Genomic DNA, 15,793 nt, shown 5'->3' with positions numbered 1-15,793 from the left:
CCTCCCTCACACTGCCTCCAAGCTCGAGCTCCCCCAATTCCCAAATCCCAAACCCTAGGCGACTGCGGGCGGCGGCGGCGCTCAGCTTGGCGGCGCGCGGCAGTCGGCACGGGTGCACGACGGTCTGCGGCGGCGCTCAGCTCAGCTCGGGCTGCTCGGCTCGGCGGCGCGCCGCGCGGGAAACGGCGCGTGCTCAGCCCCGCGCGCGGCGGCGCGCGGCAGTCGGCACGGGCGCACGGCGTTCTGCGGCGACGCTCAGCTCGGCTCGGCGGCGCTCAGCTCAGCTCGGGCTGCTCGGCTCGGCGGGGCCGGCGGCCAGGCGGCGCGTCCGCGCAGGAAACGGCGCGTGCTCGGCGCCGCGCGCAGGGCGTCGCGGCGACCGGCGCCGGCGCGGCGAGCCAGCGCGCCAGACTGCCAGGGGAGCGGGCGAGCGGCGCAAGCTGCAAGCAAGCCCCGAGGCGGCGCGGCAGCAGGCAGGCCCACACGCAGAGGGCGAGGAGACAGAGGGCGACGCGCGGCTTCGGCGAAACGACCGAACAACGAATCCACGGGCTGCGTCGGGCGTCCTCTCCCCGGCACGTGTCGCTCAGGGAGCGTTCGACTGCTCCCGTCGCTCCCCCTCCAGGGCGCATAGTAATAAGAGTAAGTATACTCTATGTACCAAAAAGAATGCAGTTCTAGCTTCCTATCAAGTCAATCTATCTTAACTTTTACCAAATATACATAAAAGAATTAATGTTATTTATGGTACCAAATAATTATAATTAGACATACCATTAAATATATTTTCATAATGTACCTATTTGGAATAAAAAACATTAATAATATTTTCTATAAATCCAAATTGAGAATTGCATTTTTTTGGAACAAATGTAGTATGTGTGTAATATGTGGTAGTTTTGCTCACTGAATTTTGGCCCTAGTCTTGACCAATTCCTGGGTCAGTCCCTGAATTTGAGCGCATAAGTTTGTTTCTACTAGGAAGGAAGAAATGCAACGTGTAAACTGAAAAACATGAACATACTGCTATGTCTGTTTCTTTCCTTTACATGGAGAAATGCGATGAGTAAACTGAAAAAAACATCATGTTGCTATGGCTGTTTCTTTACCTTACATGGAGAAATGCGTTGGGTAATAAACTTAGAAGAAAAAAAAACAGCGGCTGTTTCTTCCCTTTACATGGAGAAACTGGAAAATGGGGAATTGGAGAAAATATTACTGGCTGGCAAAGTCTTTGATTTGAAGAAGGAAAGTGGAAGGGAAATGGGGTACATGGATCCAAAACACTTCTTTTTTCAATCTAAATTTATTTTTAGAAATGAGCATGAAGGATGTTTCATATAAGTTTGGAGCTGAACAGGGAATTCATTCAAAATTTCACAGGTTGAAAGAGTTGTTAATTTGAGGCTGTACAGTTCCATCAGCAATGATTTATTGTACTCACTGTGCTGATTACTGCCCCTCCATAAAGGACCCCGACAAAGGATACATGTGAGATCTTCTTTCTATACTATTCTAGTGGGATACTATGCAAAACTAGTCAGTATGATTCCTATGAACATGGCCTTGTTTACTGCCCTGTTAATGATTGTCCATTAGATTTTACATAGCAATTGGTGCTCTTGTGCTTGTTTGTTGATATGTTGACTGACATATTTGATGATCAGATGCTGTGGTACATGTGGAAAGGTTCTTGATCAGGAAATATATACTGATGAGCCTAATTTTGTTAAAGATAGCACGGGGCAGGTTGGTTTTGTCTCCATGGCTTGTAATACTTTTTTTTTCTTTTTCTTTACCAATTACTCCATTGATATGTTTTGGGGCTATACAGAGCCGCTTGGCTGGAAGTATTCTGACAAGCATTGAGTCTGGATATTCAATGTCCCATCAAAGAACTGTAGAAAAAGGTATCAATTTTTGGGCACTTATTATTTTACTTTTTGTGCTACTCTGCGAACTAATTTTTATACATAATTTTACAGGGAAGGATGAGATTAGTCAGATTGTCAATAACTTACATGTCAGCGGTGGAGATACTATCATTTCGAAGGCTCTTAAATACTATGAGGTCTATATTTCTATTATCAGTCCATGTTGTTTAATTGGAATCCAGTATAATGATTTTGATGTTTCTTCTTTTTGAAGTGCAGCTAGCTCTTGACCGTAATTTTACAAGGGGTCGTAGAACAACACATGTTGCAGCTGCTTGCCTTTACATTGCCTGCCGGTATGCTACCACCTAATTATAGGCTCGCTTATTGGAACTTCAGAAGCGTTTGTTGTCTACTCGGCTAACTACTGATTAGATATGGCTATTTTTGATGGGACTAGTAGTAAATAATGTTATATTTTCTTCCCCTTTTGTTTTAGGAAAAGATCCTACATGTTTTACTTACTATTATATTCATTAGAAAAATAAAGATGTAACTTTCAGAAGCTTCATCTCGGCGTCCATTAGGATTACAACATTTTAAACTCCTAAACTATAACCTAAGTAAGCTCTTCCAGGCCACATAAATGCATGTCAAACTCAAACCCATTCAAGAGGCTATGTTAATATGTAAACAAAACATATATCTTCCCCACATAAAATGAGCTCCATTCTGGAACCAACACCTTTGCTTCCAGAGTGAGTGCCTCACTGTGTGGACCGAGCTCCACATCATCAATGTCAGTGTTGTTGCTGCTGGAAACGAGGTCCTCATTGTTTGGAACATGCTGCTCCCTCTAGGAACAAGTTCCATGTCGAGGGATTGTGGAACCAGCAAGCTTTGTAGTCCATCGAGAGTACAGGGAAGAATGGAAGTCTGCTTCTAAGAGAAGTATAGGGAAAAGATGAGAGAAGGATCATTCACACTGTAGGGAACTTGCCTTGCTTTGCTAGGCAAAGCTAGCTTCTCCCAGCCAAGCTAGGCGATGCTAGTGAAGGTTCCAAGCAGACCCTATTTCTTCCAAAAGGTCTTCTGTGTCATTGATTATTGCTGAATTCCCAATTTAGTTTATTATGTCTTTCTTAATGGTCAAATATGTCTTTCTTAATCCTCAAAATACTGCTTTCACCATCATGTTGTTTCTGGCTTGACTTCCTTTTATTCCTTCTTTTTTTTTGGCTTCAGCAAGCTATATTGTAGTACTAATGTTCAGTTTTACCTACTTTTCTTGCCAGGCAAAGTAAAAAAGCTTATCTTCTTATCGATTTCTCTGACTATCTGCAAATAAGTGTGTGAGTATCCCACCTTTTTGGCTCTTTATCTAGTATGACTAAATGAAGGGGCTCATCTGGATTTCTTTTTGTTTCAGTTATGTCCTAGGTGCTGTTTTTCTCCAACTTTGCCAAGTTTTGCTACTCGCAAATCATCCATTTGTTCAAAAGCTTATAGATCCCAGCCTTTTCATCCATCGTTTTACTCAACGTAAGCTGATAACATATTGTCGCACTGTATATTTTGTTCATTGGTTCTTATGTGTGTAGTGTGTGCAATTGTTCAAAGGGTTGAGGTATGCACAAATATTCTAAGATGCTGTCCAAGCTTGTGACTTCAACCTAGATCTATTTTTCTATAATATGCATATAATATACTTAATGCTGATAATCTTTCTTGTCCATTCTAGACTTTATTTTGTTATTTGTTGTCAATACGTCATGACTTCAACCTAGATCTATTTTTATACTAAATATAGTGGAACTCAATTGATACCAAATAAAAAAAAATCATTGCTTAGTGAATTCACAGTTTAGTAAAATGAGTGAACTGTTGGGTTACCATGAGGACTGTTAGATTAGCACTAGATAGGTCTGCAGGTTTTGATTAACAGTATCGGCTCTGTTCGGCTAATCCATTCAGTGCGATTTGGAACTGAACTCAATCTAATCTTAGCTCATTGCTAACTGAAAATTGTGCCACTGAACAATTTGTAGAGTGGTTTGTTTTTTGTGCAAATATTGCAAGTTACATGACATATTGTTATGTATATCAGAATATTGTACATGTGCTGTACTGCTATGTTACAACTAATGAGTTCCTTGTGGACCTTGCTTCTAGGATTGACCAGAATTAGTTCCTCTATTATGCACGTGAGTCTGATTATTCAGGTTTTGTTATAATAATTGGTAACATTTTTAGGTTTGCTGGGGAAAAGGGATAATGCTGTATCAGACACAGCTTTACGCATTATAGCTAGCATGAAGCGAGACTGGATGCAGGCAGGTGTTCCTTCCTATGTTTCTCTTATCTTCTTTGACAAGGCTGAATAAGCATACCACCTTGCGTGCAGACTGGTAGGAAGCCGAGTGGATTGTGTGGTGCAGCATTATACATTGCTGCACTCTCTCATGGGTATAATTACACCAAGGCAGATATTGTAAGTACAGATGATCATGAGATATCTTTCACTTATTCAACAATTTGTATTATGAAAATGCTACGTGTGCATTTTTTTTCTGTGTATGACAGGCATACAGTTGAACATTGTGTGGCATCAATTCTGTTTTATGTTTCTCAGGTTTCTGTTGTGCATGTGTGTGAAGCCACTCTAACTAAGCGATTGATAGAGTTCGAAAATACAGATGCGGGCAGCTTAACGGTATGCTTATTTCTTCCTTGAAATTTCCAAATTTGATGAACCTTCAACTTATAATATATTGTTGGCACACTTCAACTTATAATATTCAATTAAAATTCCTTTTTGGTTTTACAATATATTGTTGGCACACTGCACACATGAATGGGGCTCTGTAATTGTTTTTATCAGTATATTCAGTTCGGTTTTTGGATGCTCAAACACTTGGGTGTACAAAAATCCAAAACCGATTGGTGCACAATAAAAGTAGAAACTGATCAACTCGGTATCAGTTTCTTCTGTTTGGTGTTTGGCTTTCACTGAAGTTCACCATACTTCCTCTATCAGTTGAGAAATCATGAAACAACAGATACAGACATTAAGCCAAATGCTCAAATCGCTCTCCCACAAGAATAAGCTATCCCATGATTCAAATCACATCATACCTTGACAAGAGAAAGCAGCAGCAGCAAGCCAACAGACTACTAGGGTGTGTCTTGGAGAACAAATCGAGATTGAACCTCCTAATTCTACCAGCCGCACGACTAGGGCCCAGTACCTGGCAGCTTAGCGACACCGCGCTCAGCCACTCACGCTTCTTGCCACGCACATCTTGCCCCATTTGCTGATGCTGGATGCTGTGCTTCCCATCGGCCACCAGGTTCACGGATGTTGCCAAAAAAAAAACACAAACTGACACCGTAAACCAAAAACTGACAGTTTGGTTCAGTTCATTTTTTTCATTTCCCAGGGCAGAATGGCAGACATTAATTCATGTGGTGCTGTTCTTATTTAAACAGAGTCATTTGTTTGTAAGCTGCAGTTCTGTAGTGTACTGAACTGTCTGGTAAACATGAGTTAACATTAAATGTCAAGTTTTAGATCTCATATAATGGTTTGAAATTCCCATTTTTGGAAAAAAAAGCTCAGTCCTGAGGCGATAGTGATCCTCTTTGGGCCAGTAATTGCAAGCAACCAGTATTTTGTCATGTGGTTTAGTTTATTCATTTACATTCTATTTTTTTGAAAAGGGTAAATTCATAATTTTACTTTGGTCATTACCAGGCCTGTTTCCAATTCCCACAGAATTACCAGTATGTAGCTAACTCCCTTTCAGAAACACTTCTCATCAGTTTGAATTAAAAAAATGCAATTGTTATTGTATTGTAATGCTCCTGCACTGGTATATTTTGTTGTGCCACCTTTTAGAGAAAACTGTTCTTCTGGATTTCCATCCCACATCATGGCGTAATACATAAGTATCAACCTTAGCAGGCAATAACAACACATCCCCTATCAAAAATACATTGCTTGCTTCTTTTTTCATTCTTAATGCATGTTAAGCAACTAGTTCTTAAACAGTTCTCTTAAGATGTGTGTATGCCTATATCTTCATGCCCCTTTTTTAGATTGAAGAATTTCTGGCGACAGCTGATGAATGTAATCAAGAGTCTGTTCCAAAATGTTCACTCAAGCCTGGAGAAGTTCTTTGCAAGCACAAGGATAAATGTTCTGAGCATTTTGCTCATGGACTTTGTGAAAAATGCTACAACAAGGTAATCGCATCTACTATGCGTAGGCATTATTGACTTACAGACTTCATTTTCTTTTGACACTTTGTCTGATTGTCCAGTTCACTAAACTCTCAGGTGGACTAGAAGGTGGTTGTGACCCTCCAGCATTCCAACGAGCTGAAAAGCTAAGACTTGAAGCTGCTAAAAGGGCTGAAGATGCTGCAGCAGCAAAGGAGGCAGTGCTGGAAGAATCTCTTTGTGACACACAGAATTCTGATGTTGAGAATACCATAACTCCTAGTAAGGTAATACCTGTACAGAGGAAGGCTAATGGCATGGGCTTTTTTTTCCTGCCTGGTGGTGATTGCCTGATTGGTGTCCTGAATTTAAGGAAACTTGTCTCTTTTACAAGTACGCCTAAGAAACTAAATTTAGTTCGCAATGAAACTGTTTATTCTTATATGTAGTTTCCTTCTTATTTTGTCGTCTACATAACAGATATTTTACCTACCCACGTGCAATGTTTCCAAATTGATTGTTATAATCATCTTTGCTACTCCCTCCGTCCCAAAAAACAAGTCACTCTAGGATTCGAAATTTGTCCCAAAAAACAGGTCATCCTACTCTATTTAGAAAGTGCATGTGCATGCAAGAATCAATTTTATCTTCTTGTTAATTTGTCCTACGAATCCTAGAATGACTGGAGGGAGTAAGTCTTAACACTTCAAGTACACAAACATTGTAGTTAAATAAGGCAGTATGTTAAATGCACTTTGTAACTATTTGACATTATTTGTGCCACTTCACCGATTCCCCAACTTTTCCACCTTGTAGTTTGTTTAACGTCCGTTAACTTCATTCATAATTCGTATCCAATTTCATCTGCATTATATAGTATAGACGGTACTTCAGGATTCTAATTTGGATGATCGGAGTAAGGCTTCGATAATTGGTTTTGGATATTTTCTTTCTTCTGGTGCTCGAAGTAAACTAGGTGCGGATGTTTAGTGTGCCAAATTGTCTAGCAGCTCTTGGTTTGTCTAACATATTACATAATATGTTATCTGCTGCTCCTGAACTGTTAGGCCACAATAATAGGAAATTTGTTCAGTTTGAAAGTTGATGACCTCTCTAAATTTTATGTCCATGTAGTGCACATTATTTGTTCAAAATTTCAGTGCCATAGCCATGTGCTTATAGACCTGTTTTCAAGACATCAGTACCAATGTCATGTCTAGGCATACAAAAGGGGTGGAGGACTGGAGGACTCGATGACAGAAGGCGTTGTGTCCGCAGAATAGACCTAAGGTGATAGCCATGGACTGGATTAGGAATGTTGCGTCTTTTCAAGTTAGGATAGTATGAGTGGATATAGGTTAGTCTCATAAGTTGATATCCTTGTCCAGTGCTCCCTCTGTTCCAAATTATAGGTCATTTTGACTTTTCTAGATACATAGTTTTTACAATCTACCTGTTGACAGGTACATCTAGGTGCATAGCACAGGCCATGTATCTAGAAAAGCCAAAACGAACTATACATTGAAACGGAGGGAGCATGCTTTTGTGCGAGGTGAAGAGTCAAATTGTGTTATTAGACACGCTGTCCAGTGTCCTCAAGGTGCCTCCTTAGCATAGCCCAGGTGACAAGGCGTCTGTTGGACATGAAAGACGTCCTGCCCCCTTAGACTGGGGTTGCTGCCAAGGGATGTTGGGGGGCATGTGGGGATGAGGGCCACCATCGCTTGCCATCAGCAGCACTCAGTGGTGGTCAGGGTCGGCGTGCAGCCCTCAATTCCATTCAAGCCCTGTTCTGCCTAATGCCTACTTCTCTCAGCAATGTAAAAATAAATTTTATAGCACTAAAAAGATTTAATTTGAAAGGGTTACTCGGTGGGCGACAATCCTAGGTGGACACGTGAAAACAACCCCGTGAAACATATCTAGAAGTTTTGAACAATTCCTAAAAAAAGTTACTATATGCAGAAGAGGCTGGAAGCTAATATTCTATACAACAACAACAACATAGCTTTTTTTTCCCCAAGCAAGTTGGGGTAGGCTAGAGATGAAACCCAAAAGAAATAAATGTCATGGTTCAGGCATATTGATATCTAGTCTCCAAGCGCTCCTATCCAAAACTATCTCTTTAGAGATATTCCAATCCTTAAGGTCTCTCTTAACCGACTCATCCTAAGTCAGTTTAGGTCTACCTCTACCCCTCTTTACATTATTGACCCGCTCAAGAATCCCACTACGCACCGGCGCCTCAGGAGGCCTCCGTTGGACATGTCCAAACTATCTCAGTCGATGTTGGGTAAGTTTCTCCTCAATTGGTGCCACCCCGACCCTATCCCGAATAGCTTCGTTTCGGACTCTATCCCTCTTTGTGTGCCCGCAAAACCACCGCAACATCCGCATCTCTGCTACACTCAGTTGTTGGACATGTCGTCTTTTTGTAGGCCAACATTCAGCACCGTATAACATCGCCGGGCAAATTGCTGTCCTATAGAACTTGCCTTTTAGCTTTTGTGGCACCCTTTTGTCACAAAGGATGCCAGAAGCTTGACGCCATTTCAACCAGCCAGCTGAAATTCTATGCTTAACATCTTTATCAATGTCGCCATTCTTTTGTAGCACCGATCTTAAATACCGAAAAGTATTCTTCTGGGCCACCACTTGACCATCTAGACTAACGTTTCCCCCCTCATGCCTAGTCGCGCTGAAATCACACATCATGTACTCGGTCTTGGTCCTACTAAGTCTAAACCCTTTCGACTCTAACGTGCGTCTCCACAGCTCTAACTTCCTATTAACCCCTACCCTACTCTCGTCAACTAGCACCATATCATCAGCAAAGAGCATACTCCAAGGGATCTCACCTTGTATATCCCTTGTGACCTCATCCAGCACTAAAGCAAATAAATAAGAGCTCAAAGCTGACCTCTGGTGTAGGCCTATGTTAATAGGAAAGTCAGTGGTGTCGCCATCACATGTCCGGACAAACGTTGTCGCATCTTTGTACATATCCTTGATGAGGGTAATGTACTTAGTTGGGACTTTGTGCTTCTCCAAGACCCACCGCATGACATTTCTCGGTACTTTGTCATACGCCTTCTCAAGGTCAATAAAGACCATGTGCAAGTCCTTCTGTTCCCTATATCTCCCCATCAATTGTCGTATTAAGAAAATCGCCTCCATGGTTGACCTTCCAGGCATGAACCCAAACTGGTTTTGGGTCACACTTGTCACTCTTCTTAGGCGATGCTTGATAACCCTCTCCCAGAGTTTCATCGTATGGCTCATCAGCTTAATCCCACGGTAGTTAGTACAATTTTGAACATCGCCCTTGTTTTTGAAGATAGGTACTAATATACTTATCCTCCATTCTTCCGGCATCTTGTTTGACCGAAAAATGAGGTTAAAAAACTTAGTCAACCATACTATTGCTCTGTCACCTAGGCATCTCCACACGCTGGAAGCTGATATTCTATAATCATACAAATTATCAAGATTGAACTCAATTTCTTTCATGAATATATGAAATTTGCAGACAATGAAAGAAGAAAAGCCTACAATCAGGATAAATAATTGTTGCAATGAATTTGTCTTTTCTTCACTCTTGTCGATTTCATGTGTCACAAAATAAATGAAGTTTTGTCTGGAAACTTTTCATTGCTGTGTATGATCATGCGCTCTGCACGCCAGACTTTTCTGGGAACTTTTTGAAACTTTATGATTTGTAAAGTTGTTTCCATGTTTCTGCCCAGTGCATGATTTCTACTGTTTACCTAGGTAAAAGATTCATTTGGCACCACAAGATAACTTTGAACCTTTAAGACCAAAGCAACAATACTGTTTGTGAAAAAAAAGAACGTTTAGTCACTATAATCATCAAAGGTCCAAAATCTCTTTTTGTTGCTGAATCTTGGGATCTGAGGCATTGTTACGTGTTTCTATTACCTTTTTCTTTTACAACTCATTATGTGCTTATGTCCTCCCATTTTCTGTTCTCTGGGACTCACTTCAAACAGGGTATAAGCAGAGATAAATCTTCAGAAGTTGCATCTGAGGGATGCACAAATGACTCCATACCGTCCAAAGATCCTGAAGGAGGAGGTTTGTTACTTCCTGAACCATCACTTAGCAATACTTTCAGTTTTCCTGTTTTAAATTGTTTAGATGATTTTGTTCTGAAAGCTGTATGCTACTTGCATGCTTAGGTGAAAATTGTGAAGGCGATGCTGATCCAGAAAGCCTTTCTGATATTGATGATGTAGAGGTACTTTCTTAATGAGTTCTTTTTCAGGATTTATTTATGGCAGTAGTAGTTTTTTTGAACCAAAAACAGCGAGGGAGCCCCCCGCTGTTACGGCAATAGTAGTTGGATGTGGGGTGATGACCAAACAAGCTTCTGCAATTTGATGAAATGCTCCAAATTTTGTAGGTTGATTGGTACCTTCACAATGAGGAAGAAACACAATATAAAAAGATTATCTGGGAGGAAATGAACAAAGAGTACCTTGAGGTAAACTGTGACTCGACCAATGTGACACATTTTCTCATCTTTGACTAGAGGATGCTACAGCCTACTGTTTGGTTTGTACAGGAACAAGCAGCAAAGGAAGCTTTGGCAGCTGAGTTGGTAGCTAGAGGTGTTGATGTGGAAGAGGGAAAAAAGAAAGTAAGAAACGCTTTTGTGCAATCAAACTTCCCTGTACATTGCACATTTGCTTACCATTTTATGCTGGGTGGTATGATCATTGGTGGATGTTTCGAACATAGAAACGAAGACGTAATGAAGACACCAAGAGCTCAAAACCTGCTGAAACACCAGCAGCAGCAACATACAACATGCTGAAACGAAAGGTAGATCACTTGGGATGTCACATACACATGAAATAATTGTCCTATGTGCACAACTTTGAACTACGATTGTAAACTAGCTGAAGTTTAATATTTTTAACGTCCCTTCTCACAGGGACTTGGTTCAAAGGTTAGTGAGGGAGCCGTCGACGAATTATACAAGGTATGTCTGTTTATTTATGTTTTTATTATAAGATATTATTCCCATGTAGAATTAATAGATTATGTCCTGCTGTGAGTTATGAATTATATACCATAAACAATTCTGCCGTATTTTGTTTAATAATTATTGGTTGCAAGCAGACTAAAGATGACAATGGCAGCGCACATAAGAAAGAAGAGATGGATTTCGATGCACAGTATGGGCAGGACAATGCTGATGGTGAAACATTCGATCATGGTTACTACAGCTATGATGGTTATGACGATGGCGCAGGAGGCTACAATGGCTTTGATGATTTTGATTTCGAGTAGCAGCATTTGCAGAACGGCGTGCTGATCAGAGCATGACCTTTTGGGACAAACTAGAAGTTAATCCAGAAGAGATCGGGCAAAAGAATATTCATCTGTACACTATAATACTTTTGATCGGATCAACAATTTGTCTATTATGTTGCTTACGATGGTCAACGTAGTTCTGCTTGTATAATGTGTGAAACTACTAACTAGGTTCAACCAGGTTGTAATTGTAACTAACTGCACCATTGCATGGTTTAGTATATATAAGTTACGTGTGACCAAGGCATCGTATATCAATCCGTGCATGAACGAATTTTTTTGAAAATATTTCTCATCTAGATTAGACCTACTGTACCTCTATGTTGGATCTGGTGGTTAAGATTAAAAGATGTGGGAGAGGGTGTAAACTCATAAAACCTGAGTTGGGAGAAAATTTCCACTAAAAAATTAATATTTATTTTGTCACCGCAACTGTTTCTTACCCACCGGCTATATTTTTACTCCCTGGACTTTGTGATCCATTCAATTTGTCAAGACCCGTCGACCCGGGCGAGTTCCACGTGTTCGTTAGTCAACAGAAGGAAAAGTAGCGTACAGCAATCATTGCAATCTAATAATTCTGTTCACAACATATGGCATTTTAATTGAATCTAATTAGTCCATGATTAGCCAATACTATGATGGTACAGTAAATATGTACAAATTGATTATGTCAACGAAACACTTTTTTTTTTGCGGGAATATGTCAAGGAAACTCTATGGACCATTATATGCTGTTCATTTTGTTGCTGTTCCATGGATCTGTGAACTGAAATGTTATAAAATTGCATGGTTCTGTGCTGAAACATGGTCTATTTCTAATTACTTTCTCGTCAATAAATCACCTTGAACGCTATGGTGCTGCGTATAGCAGTGATTTGTATACTTCATGCTGCTTTATTATCATTTCTGCTGTCACAAATCGTTTGCATAATTTTTTTACGCGGTTCAGGTATGCTACATTGAGGCTAGAGGTTTGTATACTGAAGATGCTGTGAATCTTTGCATGCTTTGCAGTTGTTTTCTCAAACAGTTATTTTACTTTTCTGTTACATTCCTGCCTTTCTTTTGCTTGTCATATTGCTTGCTGGTCAGTTGAAACATGAGACATGTTGATTAGGGAACCTCCAGTAACATTTCCTCGTGTGGATGGAAAGATCAAGAAGATTGAGATGCCAGAGGATTTGTATGTTAAAGTTCTTCAAAAAGCTTCCAGATTCGCTCTACCACAATGCAATCAAGTAAGCTCTTATCTAAATTTGTCTCGTTTTGAACATGAATATTTATACATGTCCAAGAATAACGATTGAACATGAAAAGATATCCATTTTAGGAGGCTGTCGAATAACGATTGGACGAGAATCCAAGAACGCATTGAACAATGCCTTAGTAGTTGGAAAGGTAAAAACCTTTCAAATGGAGGACGTTTGACACTAATCAATTCAGTTCTTAGCAGTCTACCCATGTATATGATGTCTTTCTTTGAAATCCCGAATGGGGTTCAGAAAAAGTTGGACTACTTTTGTTCTAGATTTTTTTGGCAGAGTGATGAACATAAGAGAAAATATAGACTAGCCAAGTGGGACATCTTGTGTCAACCGAAGGATCAAGGGGGACTAGGGATCCACAACCTAGAATTGAAAAAAATAGCTTTGCTCAGCACGTGGCTGTACCGCCTGTTAACAGCAGCAGATCCTACGCAATAAATATCTAGGGACTAAACCATTAGTTCAAGTTTAATGGAAGAGTGGGGATTCACATTTCTGGGCAAGCCTAATGAAAGCAAAAAAAAAGACTTCCTAGGAACCTTCATTATAAAGGATGAGTCACAAATTAGATTCTGGCAGGATGCATGGTTAGGCAACAGCCCTCTACGCGTCCAGTATCCACAACTTTACAACATTGTCCGGCAAAAATAGGCTACGGTGGCTGAGGTACTAAGTACACATATCCTAAACTTAACCTGGTGTCGAGAGATCCTAAACTTAACCTGGTGTCGAGATCTCATTGGCAGCAAATTGGCAATGTGGAACAACCTCATTTCACGTCTTGCCAATATTGTGTTAAGCAAGACAGAGACGAATTCAAATGAAGGTTAGATCATACAAGTGTATTTTCGGTTAAATCACATTATCTGGGTCTAATCTATCAAAACACCCCCGAACATTAATAAAAAAAATCTAGAAATTGAAAGCCCCACTCAAGATTAAGATATTCCTCTGGTACCTCAGGCGTGGTGTTATCCTTACCAATGACAATTTAACGAAGCAAAACTGGCAAGGCAATCAACAGTGCTGCTTCTGTCATTAAAATGAAACGATAGAACATCTATTTTTTTACTGCTGTTTTACACCAATGGTATGGGCATGGGGCATACCCAAACCGTGTAATATGTCTAATATGTTTGGGAGTTGGCTAAATAGAGTACCTATAGACTTCAAACCACTTATATATTTGTGGGCGCGACAGCCTTGTGTTGGTCTGTTTGGCTCTGCAAAAACGGTGTGGTGTTTGATAACAAACAATCTTCTTTTTTGTATGTCATCTTCTCAACTATGTATTGGCTCCGCACGTGGGCTATTTTTCAGCAGCCTTCTTCCCAGGAGGAGCTTGCGGAGGTATCTCTTTTTGGTTTTTATTGTCGAGGCACATGAGTGACGGTCTAGTCTTAGGATTGACGGCTATTGGAGTGTCAGGTCTTTTATCAAGCTCTTTTAGGTTGTGTGCTGTTCCGGCGGTAGCCGGGAACATTTTAAGATGATGCATCACCTCGATGTATCTTTCTTAAAATTAATAAAGTTTCCCTTTTCCAAAAATACATGTCCAAACGTTTCAGGATAAGTGAATTTGATCCGCTATCAGCATGTGTTTTTGCTTTTCGTGTCTTGGAGTTGAAAGAGCAAGGAGTCAGTGAAGATTATGCTATGGCTGTAGCAGATATAATAATCCTATTCTGAAGATGCCCTTTTGTTAATTTTATCAAATACCCTTAACACAAAATCCTATTATGAGCCCCCTCTGTTTAAATTTGAAAGTTATAGAACTGTGCATGTTTACCAGCAAAAAAACAATAGAACTGTCCAAGTTTAAACACTATCAATTTTATTTGATGACTGTCATCCTTTTCCTAGTTTGAGTATCACAAAGAAAAGAGAGCAAAGAAGGAAGCATACAAGGAAAAGGAGTATGTTATGGATCGTTTCTATAACCCAAAGGTAATTGAGATTGCAAATAAGATGAAAAGGAGAGAGATATGTTGCTTCGAGATAGCGCGGCATCAGGTCAGTGCTAGTAGCAGGTTTTAGTTGGACTGGCCGACTAGATATTATTGTTTGACATCAGCCAACTGGCAGTTGGATAAATTGTGAAATCTAATAATAACTCGTAAAAGATCGGACCTAACCGAAAAAGTCCTACGAGCAGCTAAAGGAGGTCAATAACTGGTAGATAAACTAAACGCAATTACAACGATACGCCGGTAATTATAGCCTAGCAAATTTGATAATAACCATACTTACGAGCAAACCGGAGGTCGAAACTAATCGATGCAGCCCTGCTCGCCGAAGAATACGTCAAGTCTACTCTACTCCTACGCCTAGGGCTTGACGTTATGCCGGAAAAGATGTTGTATTGATGCGCTGATTGTTTTTTTATTACAAAATCCTAAGGTTTGCTATTTATGACCTGATACTAAATTCCTAACTCAATACGTCTTAGCAGACTTGACTGAAAACTTGACCGAAAAGAAAACAACTAGATCTACTATATTTACAAAGACTTTCTAAAATAATGGCACTCCTAGATTTTCTAATAACTTCACCCTCTGGTCCAGTGGCGGAACCAGAATTGAGTCGAACCCCGGGCCGAGTTTTAAGTATAGACGTCCACAAACTCACAGTTCAAAAGATACATGAAAATATAAACGGAAAGATAGATAACATACAAAAAGCATCATCGCGAAGTAATATATTTATTCTTCTTCAACAATTGATCCAAGTCCTTCTTCAGCAATTGATCCAAATCCAGAGGTAAAAACTACTGCAAAATGAAAAAAATTTGGGCCGAACCCCGGGCCACGGCCCGGGTGGCCCGGGGTGTGCATCCGCCCCTGCTCTGGTCCGAATCGTGGCTCCTCGCTGGGCCGCCTTTGACCACGTCCTGACTGAGCTTTGATTCTGCTAGCACCAGATTTGACCAGGCTTCTAAACCATCTTGGGCCGAACACCATCGGCCTTTCTAAGAAATTCCCCCATCAGCTCAATTCTCCTCTCCAAAATTGTAAATGCAAAATTTTGCGCTAATGTTAAGGGTAACGCGGCCGGGTGCCATCCAATTAGTCGCAAAAATACCCCCGGTCG

At 40.5% G+C, this 15,793-nt stretch overlaps 1 protein-coding gene and 1 pseudogene across 4 annotated transcripts; both read left to right on the top strand.

Moving 5' to 3' along the window:
• Positions 1–8: 8 nt before the first annotated feature.
• Positions 9–11,693, top strand: LOC120711956 (transcription factor IIIB 60 kDa subunit-like). Of its 4 annotated transcripts, none has more exons than XM_039997634.1 (20): positions 9–642; positions 1,384–1,491; positions 1,668–1,749; positions 1,835–1,910; positions 1,986–2,071; positions 2,154–2,230; positions 3,170–3,226; positions 3,304–3,314; positions 4,128–4,207; positions 4,279–4,365; positions 4,507–4,587; positions 5,973–6,119; positions 6,197–6,382; positions 10,106–10,190; positions 10,295–10,353; positions 10,519–10,599; positions 10,681–10,755; positions 10,857–10,940; positions 11,053–11,100; positions 11,241–11,693. In XM_039997634.1, the coding sequence occupies exons 2-20, from the start codon at positions 1,427–1,429 to the stop codon at positions 11,409–11,411; spliced, it is 1,638 nt and encodes a 545-aa protein (XP_039853568.1). In that variant the 5' UTR covers positions 9–642; positions 1,384–1,426; the 3' UTR covers positions 11,412–11,693. The 4 variants fall into 4 exon arrangements, with proteins under 4 accessions (XP_039853568.1, XP_039853567.1, XP_039853565.1 ...); XM_039997633.1 differs by having other exon boundaries at positions 3,304–3,416; positions 10,106–10,187; XM_039997631.1 differs by having other exon boundaries at positions 3,304–3,416.
• An 851-nt stretch (positions 11,694–12,544) lies between these two features.
• On the top strand, positions 12,545–14,727 carry LOC120713314 (annotated as a pseudogene).
• The last annotated feature ends 1,066 nt before the right edge of the window (positions 14,728–15,793 follow it).

Source organism: Panicum virgatum, chromosome 6K, assembly GCF_016808335.1.
Source record: "Panicum virgatum strain AP13 chromosome 6K, P.virgatum_v5, whole genome shotgun sequence".
In the NCBI taxonomy this organism is placed as follows: Eukaryota; Viridiplantae; Streptophyta; class Magnoliopsida; order Poales; family Poaceae; genus Panicum; species Panicum virgatum.
This window is presented reverse-complemented; position numbering and strand designations above follow the sequence as displayed.

Coding starts and splice junctions, on each gene's coding strand:
- LOC120711956 (XM_039997631.1), top strand. CDS start 1,427: ATGATTTATTGTACTCACTGTGCTGATTACTGCCCCTCCATAAAGGAC. Junction 2,231..3,169: donor TGCCTTTACATTGCCTGCCG/GTATGCTACCAC, acceptor TTTTCTTGCCAG/GCAAAGTAAAAAAGCTTATC. Junction 4,588..5,972: donor CAGATGCGGGCAGCTTAACG/GTATGCTTATTT, acceptor CCCCTTTTTTAG/ATTGAAGAATTTCTGGCGAC.